This window comes from Thunnus albacares, chromosome 3, assembly GCF_914725855.1.
Source record: "Thunnus albacares chromosome 3, fThuAlb1.1, whole genome shotgun sequence".
Taxonomy (NCBI): domain Eukaryota; kingdom Metazoa; phylum Chordata; class Actinopteri; order Scombriformes; family Scombridae; genus Thunnus; species Thunnus albacares.
This window is the reverse complement of record NC_058108.1, coordinates 26,673,595-26,695,403: the sequence shown is the minus strand read 5'-3', so window position 1 is coordinate 26,695,403 and position 21,809 is coordinate 26,673,595. Positions and strand designations below refer to the sequence as shown.

The 21,809-nt window shown below is 40.9% G+C and overlaps 1 protein-coding gene across 3 annotated transcripts in view; it reads right to left on the bottom strand.

Annotated features, from left to right (window-relative positions):
- Positions 1-10,456: 10,456 nt before the first annotated feature.
- fat1a (FAT atypical cadherin 1a) overlaps positions 10,457-21,809 on the bottom strand; it is a 77,112-nt gene continuing 65,759 nt past the window's right edge. For 2 of the 3 annotated variants that reach the window (XM_044347338.1, XM_044347336.1), the window contains exons 19-29: positions 20,689-21,315; positions 19,708-19,930; positions 19,489-19,620; positions 19,182-19,339; positions 17,831-18,299; positions 17,068-17,221; positions 16,535-16,645; positions 15,742-16,382; positions 14,691-14,828; positions 12,861-12,896; positions 10,457-12,101 (exon numbers count right to left, since the gene is read on the bottom strand). In XM_044347338.1, coding sequence (XP_044203273.1) covers positions 11,422-12,101; positions 12,861-12,896; positions 14,691-14,828; positions 15,742-16,382; positions 16,535-16,645; positions 17,068-17,221; positions 17,831-18,299; positions 19,182-19,339; positions 19,489-19,620; positions 19,708-19,930; positions 20,689-21,315 — 3,369 coding nt within the window. In that variant the 3' untranslated portion in view covers positions 10,457-11,421. The remainder of the gene's footprint in view (positions 12,102-12,860; positions 12,897-14,690; positions 14,829-15,741; positions 16,383-16,534; positions 16,646-17,067; positions 17,222-17,830; positions 18,300-19,181; positions 19,340-19,488; positions 19,621-19,707; positions 19,931-20,688; positions 21,316-21,809) is intronic. The other variant, XM_044347337.1, reaches the window with a different exon arrangement.

Genomic DNA, 21,809 nt, shown 5'->3' with positions numbered 1-21,809 from the left:
GGATTATTTAATCCTTTAAGCCAATTTACAATAATCATTATATTTCACCTGCACTATAACAAATAGGATTGTCAATATGTGTTTCTTTTTTCAATGCCGTATTGATTAACCACTCACAGTCTGTGGTAAGTCTTATTGTTCAAGACCCTCATTTCAATAAAGGTTGTCGCTGTGTTGTTGTTGACTGTCACTGAAAAAGAAAAACACTCATTATTCACCCAGACGCCAACAGCTGCTAATGCAAAGTTAGACTTGTTGAGAGCCAAACACGTCATTTATGAAAAGCTCTGACCTATTTGGCTTTATGAAACCAAACCATAAATAAATAAACGGCCAAAAACAAACCAGTGGTAACAATGAATCCTGCAACCGTCACAAAATTGACAACTCAGTCTTTTTTTCTGACACTTTAAGGATACTTTGCTCATGTAGTTGTCAGTAGAGCATCTTTGGAATCAAAAGATAATTCAAAAATGCTTTTCTTTCCTTTTCTTGTAGTCGCGCAGTGCTGTTGTGCAGTTGTGCATATTTCATTGATTTGTAAGTGCAGTATAACGCAGTGATCAAGCCTTGATTTTGCTTTTATTCAGATGAGCCTCGGATCTTTTCTTCCTTTCTGTCTCTCAACAACACAAATATGCCAAAATTATTAGCTGTAATGGTCCTAGTTCTAATTCTTCCTTTATCTGCCATCTCACTGCCTTTCATTGTGTCATTTTAAAATACAAACAGCTCATTATTATAAAATACTTGTGAATTGCATTCACACAAAACATGATCATTAACTCTCCCCTTTCGTCTCGTCTCCCTATTACATTTCAGGTCAGCTTTTTCTGATCTGCTCTTCTAACAGACATTGATCAGCACACACAATGAGCCTGTGTGTGTGTTTGTGTGTTGGGGGGGACCAGCAGGGACCAATTTTGAATAATCATAGCAGTTTGTGAGACAGTGCAGCAAACATAATGAAGAAACAGTAGAAGGAGACTAGCAGGGAGAAGACTAGAGTGAATCTTTGTGTGTAGTTGTTGATGTTCCATCATTTCCATTTTTACAGATCAGCAGAACAGGTGAAACATTTTGAGCTACTTTATTGGAGCGACAAATACTTTAAAATGCCTGTGAGTCAACATTTATAGTTTGTGGGGAAAGCATTGCTATTTTTACTGGAAAGTAACAGAGTAGGAGTATTTATGGCTTGTAATATTAAGAGTCAAATGAATCAAACCCAAGTTTCATTTATTAGGTGGAGAAGATATACCGGTTAATTCAAAGTAATGTCGCTAATCTTATAAAACAAACATCAGTGTTAACACAATTTGTGGTTTACACAATTATTTAAAGTGTGAGATAATGTGGAAACATTTTAAGCCTGTTGTAGAGCGTTTCCCATGGCAGCGGTCGACTGACATTTGAGAGGCTGCATCGCTATGAGGTGAGCACTTCTGACTGGAGTATATTGTAGCTCTGTAGCCTACAAACATCGATTCAAGATTTTTTTTCCCTCCTTTTCAACAAGCTCACATTCTGTTAATGTCTATCGTTTTGCAACATTCAATATTTGAAAGGTGCTGTTAAGTTTGTATTCCACTCGGAAAAATTGAAGTTAGTTTACCCATTTTACCAATGTGGACAATTATTTTTCACAAATGTTATTTCAACACCTGCTGAATAATTGGCATCTCTTGCACACTCAGTATAATGTTCATCCCATATTATTGAAAGGAGGGGATGTAGCTAACATTAGCTGTCTATCTTTCATGGGTCCAGATATGGCAGCAGGAAAATGACACACTGGGTAGTTCTGTAATCTCAACACTCTGCATATAACACTATCAACTGAATTACGACACAGAGACACAACTTTAAAGATATACTATGCAAGATTTGTCAGTTGGTGTTTGTAAACACACAGCATTCAAAATTGGTCCCTCCTCCCGGGCTCAACAAGCAAGTGAGAGAGAGAGAGAGCAGCAGTGGTCAAGTGAGCTAGAGAGTGAATGAAGAGAGCAAGTTGTGCAGGCAAGAATCACATAAATAAAACATTATTTTCTGATTGTTTCACGGCAGTTACATTCTAAAACACAAAAAAACGCCCAAACTTCGCACAACCCTGTAGGAAGGTGCTGTATTTCCGGATTTGATTTGAATGCAGAGCTCCATCCTGTCCGCTGTGGCCTCTCTGCTCCGTGTGTGTGTAGCTCAGCCCCGCCTTCGGTCAAGCGGACACACAGACCTGCAGCTCTTTATGACACAGAGACAGAGAGCAGAGCAGAGCAGAGGAGAAAGACAGAGACAACGATGTAACTTGGTCAGTACACTATGAGTCACACTTATGCGCTGTTATTGGCTGGGGGTTACACAACCGCTGCGCAAAGGTTGATGCCCAGAAACATCCTGAACGCAGCAAAATAATAAGAAAATAGGGGCAGAGGGCAAGTTCTCTGCAGATACATACACCACCACACACTCCTAGTGGGGCATAAGTAATGATTGAGAGGAATTACTTGTGTATGAGTTTATATATTGCTTTTTAGGAAAATCCTGCAAAGTATACCTTAATGAAACATTCCAAAGTATTTCTTCTTGTACATCAGTAGCTGAAAGTCCTGTATCTACCTCATATTCCTTGTTGAAGGCAGTGATTCACTGTTTTCCCACTGTGCCTTTATAATCATCCAGAGCAATGAGACTTTTATCTAATGGATAATTGAAGCGGTTTATAAATCAGTAATTTCAGCGGTAGAGGAGCAAGCATAGAACATGTAACCCAACCCAAGACAAGAAATGAACAGGCATCTGAGAGCTGGAGAGACATATCTGCAGGGAATACTGTGTTTTGTTTTGACTCTCATGCTTTTAGGAAAGCATGCCACAGCTACAAGGGTTTACTTTTATTAAAATGGTCTTAAAAAGTAAACGGAATAATGCTCTTGCACATGGTGCACCTATGAACACTTGATTTGTGCCATTTTGTGTCATTTTCAGTCATCAGAAGAACATCAAAGGTAGAGAGATGAGACAGAAGCACTTTATGTATTTTATGCCACCTTTCAATTTAAAGTGAATTGAACTCAGAGAGAAAGAGAAACAGGAATGTTATCTCCTTAAAAATACCTTCAAAGGAACTTCTTCACTTTCATTTGCCGAATAAAAAAGAAAATTAAAAAGGACAGACAGAGATGGTGGGAAGATGCACAGTGTGGTTTCATGAGCGCAGGATGCCAAACGGAGAACAGGTTCAAGAGAGAGTTTTGTGGGGGAAGGAGGGCAATGAAAAGGGGAAGGGTGAGAGGGGAAAAGGGTGAGTGGGAGAGAAGTGCAGCGTGTGTGGGGGAGGGAAAGGGCAGATGCTCCTGTGATGAGGACAGGAGGGTGCCGAGAGGACCCCCACCACCACACACACACGCACACACACACGCACACACTCTCCTGTGTCTCTCATTTGAGAGAGCTGTCAGCAAAATGAAGGAGAAGAGACAGAAGTAATGTAATGAGTGCGGTCTCGACACAGCCTCGGCATGTCTCTGCCGCTTCACTGGTCATCACTACATCCCACAGAGAAACAAGAGTGTTTGCTTTTATACGCCGTCGATCCCTCCTCCTCCTCCACTCAGCCGGTTGCCATGACAACAGCGGAGCTCCACCCAGGAAAGAGATGGGTATGCTGGGAGAAAGAGGATTATTGGGGTCAGTGGTCTCTGCGTGTGTCTCTTTCTCTCACACGCACATGCACACACGTTTTCTCACAGCATATGATTACGCACAAACACATAACAATACAGTAACTGATTATTCTAATGTGAATGGGGCCAGACAATTAGTTTTTTGTTGTTATTGTTGTTGTTTATTTAGTCCATTGGCCCCCTAGAGAGTTAAACTAAAGAATTAATTTGCCATGGCCTGCTGATGTTTTATGGGTGTGCATTTATGCCGTGTTTTATTTTTCCTTTTTTTTGGGGGGGGGGGGGGGGGGGGGGGGGGGGTTTGTATGCTTTTCTCTTATACATTTTTCTCTTTTACATCTACGAATAGCTTCTCAGCTCCTTTATAGTGGTACTTCAGTGATTTAGTATTGTTTTTTCATAAAATTGGGGGACTTAAGAGACAGATTAAATATAGAATAGTCAAAATTGAAGCTGCTTAAAATCAGGATCCTGATTTTTTCAGTATATTTATGAATGCAGATGGATATTATTGATGTTTATGTATTTTCTATGGAGGTTCTGCAAATGATGAGTTTACATATGTACATGCATGCATTTTCTTATTGTTAGTGTGTAAATTAGTGTGGCAATAACAGAATGTGATATATTTCTTTTTATGACTTAATTTTTCGTACTACTACTTACGATTATGTTGTTCTAATGATTTGTTTCAGCTGGTTGTGTTATGAAGACACAGGAAGGACCCAAAGGCAGGACACGGAGAGGGATGTGTGGTAAAAAAAAAAAAAAGAGTTTTTATGGGTGGGGTGGGGGGGCTCTGGATGAGAGGCTGATGGCAGGGAATGGGCTGACAGCAGGGTTGGATGAAGGTAATGAAGGAGTGTGGCTAGCGTGAGTGGGAGGATGCAGGCAGGATATCTTGGAGGCTTGGAAGCTACTGACAGGCAGGAGGACAGGCAGGGAAGTAATGATCCTGGGACACAAGAGAAACAAGTTAACATGCGAGACACGAGGAAACTGAACCACTAGGAATATAAAATAAGTTGGCCTTGAATTGTAGCTACCACTGCGGTTGATACGACAACCTGGGGAAGAGTGGGTGAATAGCCAGGCTAGATATAGTGTAAGCTGATGAACTGATGAGAGGCAGGTGAGCAGACTGGGAGAGGTGATGAGTGATGATTGCAGACAGGTGTGCAGGATGAGCAGAGCCAGTGTTACACTTAATTTGGTGAACCATCAGATTCTGAGACTTGCAGTGTTGGAAATACTCAGATCCTTCACTTACGTAAAAGTATCTGATATATTAATTACATTTAACAAAGTGCATAACTAATACTGATGAGTCAATGCATAAGAGGCATTTTATTATATCACTCACAGCCTGATTTTCTGTAAAATTAGTACTTTTACTTTAGTACTTTAAGTAAATTTAGCTGATAATACTTGAAATTAAGTATTTTTACACTGTGGTACTGATAGGCTACTTTTACTTAAGTAAAGGAGCTGAGTACGTCTTCCAGTACTGCAGGTCACAGAATCTGATGGGTCATCAAATACGGTGTAACACCAGCAGCCAGGAGGACGACGAAGGGGAGCCACGCCAACACACACACACAAACAAAACATAAACACAGAGAGAGACAGACAGGGGAACACTGGGAACACAGAGAAGGGGAAACACCAGGGAATCTTCTGGTACCGTAACAGGTTGTTAATCACTGGCAGGTCCCTGACTGCTGCGTAATGGTGGTCACACCCACATATGTCTCAGAAATGCTGAGGAAAGCACAGAGCTGAAACACGTCCGTTTCCTTCTGCTGCTGTGCATTATTAAAAGTGTTCCATACTTATTTGTGCTGATGACTTTATTTTATATTTTTGTGCCTTTTAGGTCGGCACCGTTTATACTCTGAAGACATTTGACTTGAGCACGCCAGTTCTCTTGTTTGAATCCAATATTTCCCTTGATGCAACTGGATAATGTCTTTCTTCCTGTTTTGTAAATGACCATATCTTTCAAACCCTACACCTCCAGATTGCACACAAGTTTTCTGTTAAAAAAAAAAATGTATTCACCAACAATGTTTTTCAATTTTTTTCAATGGAAAGTATATATAGTGATGCCACAGTTATTCTAATTGATATACAATATTGCTGCTGTCCTGTCAAATCTTCAAAATTAATCAAATCATTCAAACGTTTAAAGCATTTGCATAAAATAAAGTCAAACTAAGCTCAACTGACTCTAATTTAGCTTCATAATTACCTATTAATATTTTTATGTACTTTTGTAAGTAAGTACCCCAATCAAACAATATGATTGATCATTATAATTATTGGTCAGCTCATTCTTTTTTGTTTCTGTCTGGCTGATGACTTGCTGCTGCTCTCCTTCAACTCTTAACATACTGTAGATCAAACCAGAGCACCCCTGCGAGAAATGATTGTGTATGAGTCTTCAAGGAGAGCTGATGATTTGCCACTAGGCTCTTTTTTTGAAAAAGAAAAGTCAGTAAACAACTCTTAAAAGTCACCAAACTATATATATATATATAGTTATTTTTTCAGCAGAAATATAGAAAAATATAGAAACACTCCACACAAAAATGGTTGTTTGGTTACACCATTAAAAACAAACACAGCACCTCTAAATCATCTCCTCCACTATCAAACATCATCAAGACCTCTCATGCAGCTCAAATTGACATGGCAGCCATCTCCGCCTCGCTCTCAGTTTTAACACCCGCTGCTCTTGTTGTGACCAGATCACCTCAACAAGTGTCCTTGTTTTCCCATACTCAGGGTTCCCCCTTTTCTGCATTGTCTGTGGAGAATACTGTTTGGTGCAAATACTACAGCTGAGGTGGGTTAATGGTTAATAACAGCTGTGTGTCTCTTTGTGTAGGTTAGTCATTTCTGGGACTGAAGTGGGCTCTCAACATAATTTCACATGAATGACTGAGCAGATTTTCAGGCCCAGGAGGTTGATTTTTTCCTCCACACATTTAGTACTGTGTAGACTGTGTTTAATCAACATGCTGGCCTCTTGTTAATCACTTTCTCCTTTCTTCTTCTCTCTTTGGTTGTCTCAGACACCTCTGTTTGATTTGACTTGATATTTGAGGTGTTTGATATTTGCATACTGTACAAAGAACCACGGCTTGCATTTATAAAAGGTCTTGTGCACACACTCTGTGCAAACAACCATTCTGAGCTTGAGGTATGGTTGGTAAAAAGCTAATCTTGCTGTCAAAAACTCTGACTTACTGTTTCAGACCCTTTTTTCCCCCGCAGTACATGAATGGCATAAATATAAGGTATATATTTTTAATTTCGCAAATGTGCTTATTTGGCTTTAAGGGCAGAAGAGGAGGTATTGTCAGACTCAGGCAGACAAGAGCTGTGTGGGTGAAACCATGCATGACTTTCAGTTTACATCATGTAATCACTGCGTGACTTTTCATACCAACTGATCAACCAACTGTGCATTGGCTGATTTAGCTGATTTGTGTTCCTTCATTCAGCCAGAAGGAACAACTGAGTGAAATCATTTGATGAGACTGCTTGTGTCTCTCACTGGGTTGCTCTGCTCATTTTCGTCTCTCAGAATCACGCAGTCTTCTTTTGGTTGAGTTTGGTTTGGTTATGAGTTGTCATATACAGACATCTTGTGGTTGTCATGTTGTACTGCACCCTGACAGCCTCCCGAGTGAAAGCTAATAACCACAACCCTTGAAGCAGAACCCCTCCGGTTTCCACAGAACTGTGCTCTTGATTCCATAATATGAATAATGCATTAATAGGTCTGAAAATCTTAATTTATTTAATGGAAAAAAAACACCTGATGCCATTTCCAGAGTTAATTTGATCCATCAAGCATGAGATTAAGGAACACATGAGTGGTTGCAAAGTGGTTCAATTAACAACCACTGCTTGAGTTTGGAATATATACATTTCTCTCCGAATATACCACAAAGACTGTGGAGCTGTTTAACTCAACACTTGAAACCTGAGGGTTGATTCTGAAAATATATTCTTTTCTCCTGCAATCCAGCTGAGAACAAATAGTCCACTCTCACACTGAAAATAATGGTCTTACTGTAGCAGCAGACTCCTCTCAGGGTGAAAAATATAGAGTAGAAAGGCATCGGTAGAGCCTGCATCTAATTGCTTGAAAAACGAGGAACGTCTTCATCACCGTTCTTATACTTGGAGATGCAGCAAAGCATGGCAACAGTGTTCTGCTTTTAAAACTTAACAGAAAGCAACAACACGACCAAGATCCCAAAGTAGGCCCTCCCAAGGTATTTTATAAGCTGTAAGTTATGGTTTTATGGTTGATAAATAATTTATTAATGCTTCATAGATCACTAATGAACGATTAATAAGGACAACTGAAGGGTTACCGGGCTGTGAAAAATCTATTTGGCTGGTGTATATCCTCCTCCAGCATGACTTACTTTGTATTTTATCAGCAGCTCTTTAATTCATTATGGAGACCCAAATGTATGAATAAGAAGTTACTTGAATTTATAACTGCAGACTCAACAGATAATTAGAAAATGAGAAATCCATCACCTTTTTTAAATGAATTACTGACATTTATAACTGTGGACTGATTATATTATAATAATGTATAAAGTGAGTAAGTTATTAAGAAGGAAAGTTAGTTCCTAACTTTATCATCAGCCATCAGATCTGAAGTTAGAAATGTTGCAAGGTGTTATTCTTCTACAATTATCCATCTGATCTGTAATTCTTGTGTAAGGTTGTTAAAGCCTGGATGTGCCCCTCCTGAGCAGTGTTTATGTGATTGTAGTATAATCATGTAATAATTGTATACACATTGACTTTAATAAATGGATTTTGGTGTTTATAGTCTATATTATATAGTGGCTTTAATACACAGATCTTATAGTCTGTGGCTCTCTCTCTTCCTGAAATAAACTGAACGGCTCATTAGAGGGGTGTTTGTGTTGAGAAGACCAGGCAAGTTGCGCTGCACAAGGAAATACACCAGCAAAATGAGTTCATACATAAATGTATTAACCATTATTAAAGCCATTAGTTACACAATGCACTGTTTATGTGCAATTTTGTACATAATGTTTGAAAGTATATAGTAGAATATTATAATTTATGTTTTTCATTTGGGTTTATTATGTGTTACCAGAAGATGCATGTTATATTTTTTGATGTTTTGTAAAATCCCATGTGTGATGGGCCAAATATTCAACATATTTGACAGAAATAAACACTAAATCACTCTAAACACTTTGTAAATTATGCCTTTGTAGAAAGTATTTCTGTGATTGTATATGCATCCCTGTGGTACAGTATGACGCACTGCTCTCATACAGACAGCCAGTTATATTGGTGATATGATAGGAATAATTAGAGGGAGGCTGAGGGTAGATATATCTTGACAGTGCTCAGCCCATAACATCAGTTGGGGAATGACTCTACTGTCCTGACTGGAGGTCAAAAGGTCATTCTTCCACTGCAGAGCCCGGGAGGAAAAACAGTCAATCCTGTGTGGAGCCATGAACAGGTCAGCGCAGTGAAGAGAGTCAAACAGTGAGAAAACACACATACAGACTGTAGTGGTGGACCAGGCCTGGAGGTACAGTATCAGGGTCATGTTAGTTTATCAGCCTCATGTGAGACAACCGGGGTTTATTGATACAAGCAGCCGCAGGGACTCAGAGGAGGGAGGTGATATAAAGCTGTCAGACTTTAAGGAGTCTTCAAACAAGAAGTGATGGAGAGTTGTGGATGAGTTCAGAAGTTCATGATTTTAACTCCTTCAGATCCAGTTTTCTCCTTTTTGTTTTATCTTGAGTAATTGAAGATTTTTAACCATCTTATTCCACACTGCTTTACACAATCAAACCTATTCTGTATCAGCTTGCTCTGACTCTTCAATGAAGCTGAATGATGTTTCAAACCCAAGACTCCATATATTTTATTACCGCACCATTTCATCAAATGGAAATATTCTAGCAGCCTGACATGTTTGATATGTGTGGAAACTTTGGGATCTCTACAAAAGTTTCAGATAATATTTTGAGGATCTGAACAGTGTTTGGCTGCACAGTATGAATGGGCACTAGCAGGCCACTCATTATTAAAGCTTAGTGATGTTTGTTGCTTTGATTAAGGTAATTAAAATGCTATTGTAAGAATTTAAACTTAAAGTAAACATTTAAACTCTATATATTGTGTTTTGAAACTGCCATGTATTGTACACTGAAAAATGACACTACAATTTGTCTTTCATCAAAAATTTAATACTTGATTATAGAGCTGCGGCTAATAATTATTTTCATTATTGATTAGTCTGCCAACAATTTTCTGTTATACTCAATTAATCATGCAATCTATGAAATGTCAGATATTTTATAAGTTGTTGGTCTATAAAACAGAGCAAAATGCCCATCACAGTTACCCTGAACACAAGTTGATGTTTATGTCAATTTGTTGTCCAACCACCAATGTAAAACTCAAACTAGTTCAGTTTACTATTAAGAAAAGATTAAGAAAATTTTCTGACAGTTGACTCGATCAATCTACTTTCAGATCTACTTTATTGTTGCATGTGTAGTGAAACAGTATGTTTGCTTCAGCCGTTCAATATGACTCCAAATATAAATCACTAACTTAATGTTTTTTGCACAAAAAATACCAGCCATAGACATCTTTGCTAGTCCACTTTAAAATAACTGTTACTACACTGGATTACATTTTCCGAAAACGGTTTGAAATAAACACACAGACAGCAGAAATATTTTTTAGGAATAATTTATTGCCAGTAGGAAAGCGTGAGCTTGTGGCAGTATTCAATAAAAACCTTAACAAGACCATAGCATTGCTCACACACACATAGACACCTGAAAAATGTGTCCATGGATAACTCTGCACTATAAATATATTGGGTCCCATTTTCTTGGTGGAAAAATAAAGAGGTTCCAAAGTCAAAATTTACAAACAAACAAATAAAAAAAACAACAACACAGGAATATGCAGTCGTTCATTGAAGACCCTTTTTGAAATGAGCAGGAGACAATAAACTTTACGAGTACACTGTGTTCAGAAAAGCCACGCTCTTCTCTCTCTATTTTTAACGTTTCTTTTTTTTGGTGAATGTAAGCACAGTAAGGCTGATAATGTCACACCATTTAACTCTTTTTGTTGAAAATAAAAGCATAGAATATCTACAAAACCTAGTAAACTTTGAAATCAAAACTGTACATTTAAATTTACATTGAAAATGAGGACTTGTATAAAAACATTTTGCTTGATTTTATTTATAGAAACAAAGATGTTGTCGTGAAATACTCATTTTTTTTCTCCATGATGTTTTTTCTTGTACATTGAAATGTTGATCCTTCCGACGATTCACTTCCTGTGTATGATGACAATTACTTAAAGCAATGGCACCGCCAACTCAAAGGGGCAGGAGTTGGACTGAGCAGAGTGTAAAGATGCTACAGAGTTTCTTCTATAGCTTCTTGACATCTTCTCAGCTGAATGGCCTTCACAACCAGTCTCAACAACCCCTGTGTTTTGACTCAATTCATTGTGTTTTGATGTGTGTGTGTGTGTGTGTGTGTGTGTGTGTGTGTGTTTGTGTGGTGTTTTGTGTGGTGTTTTGTGTGTACACGTACTGTGCGTATTTCATGTGGGTGGTGTGTGAAGGGCTAACATAAGGTGTAGCTGTGGGTTCAGGCACTTTTGTTTGGATCCAGTGTCAGACTTCAGTGTGCTGTTGGGAGTCCAGCGCCGGGATGGCCAGACGCTCAAAGTGGCCCTCATCGCCGCTCTCGTAGTCGCTTATCATCACCTCGGACTCCTCGCAGCACGCCGACATGTCCGAGCAAGAGGCTGTGGACGTGTACAGAGACAAGGACATGTTGTCCAAAGCTGAGGAGTCAAATTCCCGACTACAACCTAAAGGGTAGCCCCCTCTGTAGCCACTGGTGCCCATGGTGGAAGCCGGGGTGGTGTTGGCAGAGGTGGAAGTGGCACCTTGGCCCTCGGTATCGCCCCCGTCGCTTGGGTAGGAGTGTTGCGGCAGGTACTGGTTAAGGCTGTAGAGCTGGGGAAGGGCCGGGCGCTGGCGGACCCCGCCCGGGCTGCCTGGACTGGCCGCAGCCGGGTCCAAGTCTCTGCCCGGGGGCCGCAGTGTGTCGCAGCGGTCGCCGTACTCTGGCAAAGGTGGTGGTGGCAGGTCGTCGTTGGCGGGGAAGTCCTCTGGCGGCGGAGGGAAGTCGCTCTCAATGTCAAAGCCGCCGGGATAGTAGTCGGTGTCGATGGCACTCGGGTCACTGTACAAAGGGGCGGGCGACTCCACAACCTCATACTGTGGAAACTCCTGGATTCCAGGAAGTTGAACACTTGGCATCCAATCAGATGTGTCCCAGTGATATCCTGTCAGATAAGGAAAAACCCAAAGCAGAAACACATACATTAGTGTTCTGTACCACAGCTCAGTGCATCAAAAACAATTCACAAAATCTTGTTAATGTTAAGAACCCACACCATGCAACAATAACACAGTACAACGTCACACCAACACAATGAGTTGATCATTAATAAACACTTAAATTCACACCACTTTGTGAGAGTGACTTCTCAACACACTGCACACACATTCACAAATGTAAAGTGGAGCTGTCCTTCCTAACAACACTTCACCAAACAAATCATACTTAAAAATATGGAATTTCATTCATAAATATCCCACATTTAAGTGTTTTTAAAAAGATTAACTGTTGACCATGTGACAAACTCTTAGCAGTAGTTACACACACACACACACACACACACACACACACACACAATGACTGAGAATATTTCCAGTTAGTAACTGAGCGAAACCTTTGATCATATAATGCTCAGATTAAAATTTTCTCCAATGTCGTCACAACATCAAAGCCATGCATGGGAATGTTTTTGGGGTGATAAATAGTCTTACACAGGCAGACAGAACACCTTATAAGGCCACTGATGCATAAAGTGCTCATTGTCACACCAGCTTTGCCTTACACAGGGGTTTAACACTCCTCTCATTAGCTTTGGGTTAGTGGTTAAGACGAGTTAGGGGTTGGGAGTTTGGGGTGGGGGAAGGGGGGGGGGGTGACACCAGTGAACGTCAGGCTGCAGGCAAACAAAGATGAAAAAAGTCACCTCTTGGGTTCTTGAGATCATGAGCCAAAAAAGACTCTTTACATGAGGCAAGAAGGAGGAGAAAGAGAGAAAGAACAAGTCACGTTAAAACCTGAGAGGAAAGGAACAATTGGCTGAGAACATGAATGAAATGTGTATAATGAAACACTGAACGACAAAATAATAATGAAGAGAGCGACAGGTTAATAAATGCACAACAGGTTTGCCATTTTCTTAAACAGACTTCTTGAGGTGTGCAATCAGAAGTTGGCAAAGATCAATACTGAGACTTGAAGGCAAGGCTTTGCGCCTGCTTTTTAATTTCGTATTTGCACGTCTTTTTAATTAGCAGCTGAATCTAAAAGGGAACACGTCAGGGTTTGATGAGGTTTGTCAGTGTAAGATAATGGCAGCTCTGCAACCTACACTTCACATCCCAACACCAAGGACAAAACTACTGGCAAATGGAAGCAATTAAACAGTACCTTCTCCTTCCACCGTGTCAACAACAGAGTTGACAAGGTGGATTACAGTCACTATGGAGGCTTGTGAGAGGTAGGGGGAGAGGGGGTGGTGGGTGGAACAGATCTAGCATTAGTACAAATGCTTTTATAATTTAAAAAGAAAAAAAAAAACAACCACATATGGAGTGTATGATGGTGGTGACTGATGCCAACACAGGGGAAACTTCCCACAAACGTTGCTGTCTTTGTTGCTGGACACACTTTTTTTTTTTTTTTTTCCTTTTCAGTGCTGACATTGAATGGGTTTTTCATGACTGGGCACAAGACAATGGTGGAAGGCCACACAGTGGGAGGGAGGGTCTGGTTTTGTTTGTGCAAGATAACAACAACAACAACAACATACTGAGATGCTACGGGGTACCACTGACAGTACAGATGGAAGAATCAGTGAAATTCCCTGGAGATATAAATGCATTTCCGACCCTAACACAGAGAGAGACCTGCGTACGGTGAGAAGACAAACTGAAACACCTGTTTACAAAATGTTCAATTTCTAATTTAATTTAGGGTTCATTGTCATTTTTAGGGTAGAAATGAAGGTTTTGATGACTTATGAGCAGCACAATCCCCAAAATGATATCCCAGTAATGACTATGACATGAAGAAGGGATGAGAGAACATAATGCTGTATACCCTTGTGATATGTTCCTTGATGTTTGTTTTAAACATCCGTTTGTTGCTACATTTCGAAGAAAAAGAAGACAGACAAAAAAGAAAAAGGCATGCTTGTAAATAAACAAAAACAAAAATGCAGATGTCTGCTAAAGTCAATGAACTTGTGAGTGATTTTGAAACACAACCTAATTGCTGTCTGAGTAAGTCATCAATCTCCATCTAAACTGAGAGTCGACAGAATGGAAAACAGGGTCAGAATGCTTTTTTTGTATATAATCCCGGGAGAATTACACACTACAAGTTGTTGTGATTGCTTCCGTCTGCACCGGTAGTGACTGAGGACTTACAGGCTGGACCCCCTATTTAAAACCTTGTTCTGGATCTGTGGACTGATTTGATCCATATGGGAGCTGAAGCCCCGCAGCAAAAAGAAAGAGAAAATAAGACGTGACCCAGAGACAACATTGGGCCATCCATTCTGAGCATGCAAAGAGAGTGTGTTAGCATAAAAATCAACAAGGCTCTACAAGACAGGTAACTGTTGCAAAACCCTGCAGGCTGATCACGCAAAAGAAGAAACAATGATTCATCACAAGTGCAAAATTACATCTGATATGTTAGACAATACCGCATTTCTTAAACTGTACTGTATTATTAGTATTTCTCTCATGACATAAGAGGGATAAATTGAACATGCTACATAGCAGCATACCGTTATCATCACAGGACTCTGACTGGAAGGAGCTGAGGGACTGGACCTCAGACATGCTGCCCCTGGTGTTGTAGGGGTGACAGGCGCTGTCCTCTACAGGCTTCTTGGTCATGCACGGGTCCAAGTCCACCACTTTAGCTGAAGAAAAAACACAGACTTATTTTAGTGTATAAACACATGGATGACATATAAAAGGTCCCGTCTAGGGCTCGGCGATATGATGACGTGACAGAAGTTGTTGCTTTTTCCCTTTGATTGGGTTTTTCTATATTAAAATTGCTGAAATATAGCACAACATGAATATTTATCCTCAAAATCACATAACATAAGCAAATGTTTGTTCACTGAATGGTGCCTCACAGTTATGCATCAGAGAAATCTGATGCATGAAAACAAAACAATTTTCATGGAATTTTTGTAACTCAGAAAAAGGGTCCATAATTTCCTTATAACTTCATAGCAAGTTTCCTGGAAAGAATTACATAATTTGGTACTAATTATAGAGAAAATAGAGTCAAAGTTCTGTTATTTCAGTTAGTATATATTTATAGTTTATGGCAGCTATTGATTTCCATGGGAATTTCCCTGAAAGAACTGTTCCATTTAAACCTTAGTTAATATTAATTTAATTGTCCGCATGTTGAATTGTATGCTTGCCTTTAAAAGTATCATATTCATATTCATTTCATATTTTGCCTGTTCAGCTGACCTGCTGTGCACTGACTAAAAAAGTCTCTAAGTTATGCTTGTAATTAATTAACTGAAAGCGCACTGATAATCTCTTTTTTCCCTTTGAATAGCATGAAATTACCTTGTTTTTCAGGAAACCTCCAAGGAAATTATTAGGAAATCATGGAACCATAAAATAAACTGGTGCACAAAATTTCATAAAACGTCATCATGGTAAGATTCCACTGAATGATCCAGACCTAGTCCAGCATATTTTCATGACTACATGGTCTCAGAAACCCTGACAGGAGTATGGAACTGTTTGTCTCTGAGGCCACTCAAACTAAACAACGGTAGTAATTTGGAAGTCAGTGCAACTTACCATCATAATCATAGTCCCAGTTTGGCTTCTGGATGGAGTCACTGTCTGAGACTGAGTTGGAAGGAGGGGGTGGGGGGAGATTCGGTGCTACGCTGCACACAGCCACGGTCTTGCGGTGTCCGTGCACAGAGTCTGGGTTGAAGGTGCTGAACTCCGGATGCTCCGGGATGGCTGAGCCCTCAAATGAATTCCTGTCCAGGTTGTTTCTTGAGTCGCTTGGAATGCTGGGAGTGTAGGAGATGGGCCGCACGGGGACCTGAGGGGGGATGTCTGAGTAGATGTTTTTGTTGAGTTTGGCATCAAAGTAAGGTCTCTGGAGGAAGGAGTGAGGCACGTTTGAACCTCCAGGGTGTTTGTCGTCATCGTTCTTCGACTTTCTGCGACATGCCTTCTTGCGGATGATGATAAAGAGGAGCACCAGGATGAAGATGCTGGACACAAAGACAACGATGCCAATCACCTCCTCCAGGCCGATGTTCCAGGAAGTGGAGATGAATTCATTACGGACCTCAGCACGGAGCTCACACATCTGTCCGCTGAAGCCCAGCGAGCAGTTACACTTGTAAGATCCGTATGTATTCTGGCACTGGCCTCCGTTGGCACAGGGGTTCTTGATGCACTCATCGACATCACTCAGGCACCTGGACAGTACATAGGAATTTAGTGAGGTGTGTTGGAGGGTGAAATGATGTATATTACAAACTGCTGCTGCAGGAAATCAGACTTGTCAAGTTGGTGATATTGAATAATTCAGTGAGTTGAGTGCATGAATTTGAACTCAAAGCTGACATACCTGTCTCCCTGGAAGCCTGCTTCACACTCACATACCGGACCATCAAGACTATCAATACACTTCCCACTGTTCTTACAGGGGTTGTCTCTGCAGTATGGTCCCAACTGGCACCTGAGTTCAAAACAAGTTTACATGAACAAGCCAAATCAAAATACAAATCCCACTGCTGACTCCATTGCTTAACTGTTTTTCTTCACATGTAAAAGATTTTTATTTTGTGGTGAATTAGTGACGATTACATGTTGCTACAGGATATACTACCATGTAAAAGAACGGGTAAGAAATCATTAATGAATGCAGATTAGATTTGAGAAATCAGAGTCAGACTCAAACCAAGACTTTTTACTATTCAACATTAAATGTTACTACTATTAACTTCAGTATCAAAATTACATTGATGTTATAAATCATATTCAGAATTTTGTTCTTGTATCGCTTCATCACATCATTATCATCACACACACACACACACACACACAGACATGCTTCGTGTGTGAATGTCGACTTTTTCTATCCATGATGAAGTTAAATACCTTTGTCCTGAGTACTGCCCTCTGCACTGGCAATAGAAGTCATCTGCACGAGGTACACAGGTGCCCCCGTACAGGCAGGGGTTGGAGGCACAAGGGCTTATACCAATCTCACAGTGCGTGCCCATGAAAGAGGCAGGACACTTACAGAAGTAGCCTGTGAAATTCACAGAAAAGGCATATGAAGAGGCTAGTTGCACAAGGACAGAAGAAATTATGGCTAACTTTAATGGTTCACTTGCTAAATTGTGGTAAACAACAACATAGTCATTATATGCTCAGAACACTGTTACTAAGCTGAAGTGACTGAAACATAACACATCCAGCAGATGTTTCATAAAAAAGCATCCAGGGATGGCAAGAGGTTATACCACCTGAACTGCTGGCAGGTTTTTAATGTGAAACAGATGCAGAAGTGTCGAATTTGCATTAGCAGCAAATTAACACAACACGGGAACAGATCAGGTAATACTGAGAGTTCTTACAAAATTATGATAAAGTATACTCATGAAGCAGGGGTAATAGAAAAATATAATCTTTTCATTCATAGTCTTGAATAAAAGCCTGGTTCACCTCTTCAGTTGAGGTAAATTTAAGATTTTATGCTACTTCTGGTTGCAAGTAACAGAGAAGAAGCTAAAAATCCTCTAAATCCCCCCCAGACCTAAGAAAGTACAGTATACAAAAGATATAAAACTGGAATTTCATATTAAGCAGCTTTAGTAGGAATGAGTGAGTGCAATGAGCTGAGCAGGACATTATGTACCTCCATTAGGCAGGGAAGTGCAGACCCCTCCGTTGATGCAAGGGTTGCTTGAACAACTCTCAGCAGGTGCGAGTGCACAGCCTGGAGCAACGTCCACGATGTCCTCCAACACAGCGTGGGCCCGGTGAGCTTTGGTGTTGAGAGGCAGCTCTTGGCCATTCAGGGTGATTGCTTCCATGCAGCCGCGGAGCCCGTTGGTGACAGGCAGGCTCCGTCCGTGGCGAGCGGAGGCGTGCTGACGTACGTGACCACCGAAGTAAATACTGTTGTCGAGGTTGAGGGTACGCAGAGTGCCCGGTGCTGTGCCTGAGGCGGCGTGCACTCGGTCCAGCACCAGCTTAGCGTAGTTGCCGTCCACCTCCAGCGAGACGGTGTGCCACTCCCCGTCGTTAACCTGAGCGCTGTGGACTGACACGAGGCCGGGGCCGCTGCCACAGTCGAACTTGTACTGCAGACGGCCGTTCACAATCTATTACAGAGACATAAAACAAGACATCAGGACATGATAAACATTCATAAGTGAGTTTTCTGTTACACGAGTGTATATTAGACATCAGCAGGCAATTCATCTCATCAGTTCTGCTCCTTGTTTCCCTTCTTGATTAACGCTCCACGAGATTAAAACTCGGGCAGAGAAATCTTTATCAGATTTTCAAGTCGCTGTTATAAATCAATGTCTGACGGTGTCATAAATCATTCCCTATCAGAAAAATAAAGTGTGCATCCATTTATTGGTTTACCATGAAATAATTTTGACTCTTATCTTGATAAAGAGGATATCAATTTTTTAAATACAAATACTGGCTTTATAAGAAAATCACAACAATATAACTTCTCTTTATTTCCTTAAATTAAACACACAACCATAAGGAGATATTAAAAGCCTTACATTGCAGTCTGATAAACAATAACGGCCTTTGAGCCAGCAAGGTTTTAGTCTTAAGCATGGCATGCAGACGGCTATTCCAGACAGACTCTAAAAGGAATGTGTGGAAAACTGCTTTCTGTTCCCCTCCCAGTACTAAAATAGCTCTTGTGTGTGATTTTTTTCAACCCACCACCACATTCCCATAGTCCCTCGTGTTCAAAATGGCTTTTTGAACCCTTCAGCGTAGTTGGTTGGATGTTCTCATGGGTGGGCGGGTCAGTTGTGTGTTTATTAAGCCCTTCTGATATGGAAATGTTGGGTAGTAATACAAAGACGGGCTAAGAAATGCAGAGGGACACTCAATCTAGACCTAATTATGATAAGCATGGTTATCATCCCTGTTCTAAAGAAGATGAGGGAAGCAAAGTACTGTTATGGCTGATTAATAAAGCTGGACAAATACACAGATACACACAAACACACCTCGAGGATGCTGTAGTCTGTTCCTTTAGCATACATGACAGTAGCGTGGCTGGAGAAGGTCCTGAGCCTCAGAGACAACTTCATCAACTCCTTGTTCTCATTTTCCATCAGATGGTATTTCACATAACCGCTGCCGCTGAACGTGAGCGAGTGGCCATCTGACATGAAGTGACAAACATGTATTCAGAAAAGCAAGGACAAAACATTCACCTTCATCTTTACATTATCTTAATCAGAGGAAGTTAGACAACAATGGGTGGAGGGGAAAGATATCTAGGAACACAGATAAAGAAGTAGGTGTTCTTACCGGAACATTTGCCCTTTTTGCCCTCTGGACACACACAACTGTAAACAGTATCTCGAGGATCTGCCACACACTCCATACCCTCCGGACAGGGGTTGTTCTCACACAGGTTGTTCAACACGGGACATCTGCCACCTAGGTGCAAACGTACTTCCACTCAGGACAGGAGTTTCTAACAAGCAACAAATGTGTAAGTGTGTGTATGAGGTGTAGACAGTCTACCTTCGCACTGGCAGGTTGCAGTTCTCTGGTGCCGCGGGGTGACGAAGCTGAGGCGAGCCGTGCTGTAGGTTGACATAGATGTCTTATCCAGGGAGATGACCTCGTCACAGAAGTGTAACGGGCAGTCCAGCCCCGCGCACAGCTTTTGCACCACCCGCAAGATGCGGACCCCCGTCATCTCCTCGATCACAGCGGCAGACGAGTTAAGCTTACGGAAGACAACCTGAAGATTGAAACATGAATGTCAAAAGACTTAATAAAAGGGATCAGTGCTTCCAATTAATGAATAGGAAGATTGGAAGAAATATGAGAATAATTATTGGTCGGACAAAACGATCTGCTTGGAGACGTGAACTTGGGCTCTGTATTGGAATTGTACTGGGCTTTTGTCATTGTTTTATGATTAACTAAAATCATATTAATTGATAATGGAAATATATTTGTTAGTTGAAAACCTAAAGGGGACTAATAATTATAAGTAAAACATTTGGTTTTTTTACTAGGGCTGCAACTAACGATTAATCTGCTGATTATTTTCTCGATCAATTGTCTATAAAATGTCAGAAAATACTAAAAATGCTTGTTAAATTTTCCCACAGCCTCTTGTTTTGTCTGACCAACAGTCCAAAACCCAAAGATAGTCAGTTTGCTACCATCTATGACAAAAAAACCTATCAAATCCTCAGATTTGAGAGGTTGGACTCAGTGACTGTTTGGCATTTCAAGTCTGAAATGATTATTCGATTATCACAATAGCTGCAGATAAATTTTCTGTCCAACCACGAGAGGAAAATTAAGCTACACTGCCTACGAGAGATGTTGCTCCTACCTTGAATCTTACTCCTTGGGTTCAACTTCCAGCCTACACCCATCATAAATTCCCATTTGATTCCTTCATCCTCACATCATTCCAGTTAACTAATTTACATATGTAAGTGGCATGGTCTTGTTTGTGAAAGTGTAGTTTTTGGATGATCTTACTTCCTGAGATTGGTAGGGGCTGCCAGACCTCTCTAGAGTCAACAGGACATCCAGATCTCCTTGCTCCGAAGGCTGCAGGCTCACTAACTGGACTTCACTCCTCCTCACTCCAGCAATGTTTCTCAGTGCCCGCTGGAAGTTGCGCCAGTAGTCCCCGATAAACTCTTCCGGAGCAATGTTTGCAAAGCGTACTGCGATGGAGTTGTCCAAGGCCTGACGAGCTACTTGACGCACATGCACGGTGACATCAGCGGCTGTGGTGAAGCGTCCGTCGGTCACTGTCACGTTAAGAGGGTAGTGGCCCACATCGAGAGGTCGAAGGGCGATGACTTTACCATCAGAGGCTGAAACTGAAAACAAGTCGCTGCTCTCGTCTGTGGAGGAGGAGGATGAAGAAGAAGAAGAAGAAGAAGAAGAAGAAGAAGGGGCGAGGCTGTAGGTTAGAGTGTCGTAGATGTCTTGGTCAGTGGCGTGGATCTTTCCCAAGACGCCTCCGGGGTATTCGTCACCAGCGGTGGAGACGAAAATGTCCAGTGGAAGAATCGCAGGAGGGTAGACGCTCTCCTCGATTATGCGTACGCTGATGAAGGCGGTGGAAAAGAGCTGAGGTTTGCCGCTGTCTGACACCTAAACGTGAGAAAAGGGAAGAAGTTACAGATTGACAAAAATACTTTTGAGGAGACAATGTGGGCTGGTAAGTCTGGATATGCAAGAATTATTTTTCAACAGCAGAGGGCAATCAAGCACTTCCACTGTCAATGTCCCTAAGCTGGCAGCATCTACACACTGTAGATGCATTTGATATTAAAGCCATCGAAACATCTACAGATCCTGCGTTTGAACATTCACACATGCACACAGATGGTCGTCAGTTCTGTAGGGGGAAAAAAAAACAAACCTATGACTCAAATCTGAGTGTGCATCTCGTGTGTAACAAGACATCACACTTACATTTCATATCCCATCTGCCAACTCATTTTTTTCCTCTGTTCTTTTCTCTAAGGTGACACATCAACACCCAGCAACTCACATGATCGTGTCTTAAAGCTTTATGCTTGTCAGCAGCGCTATTTTATGTCTCTTTCAATTCAGCATCTTAAAGACTGTTGTTTACAAAGACA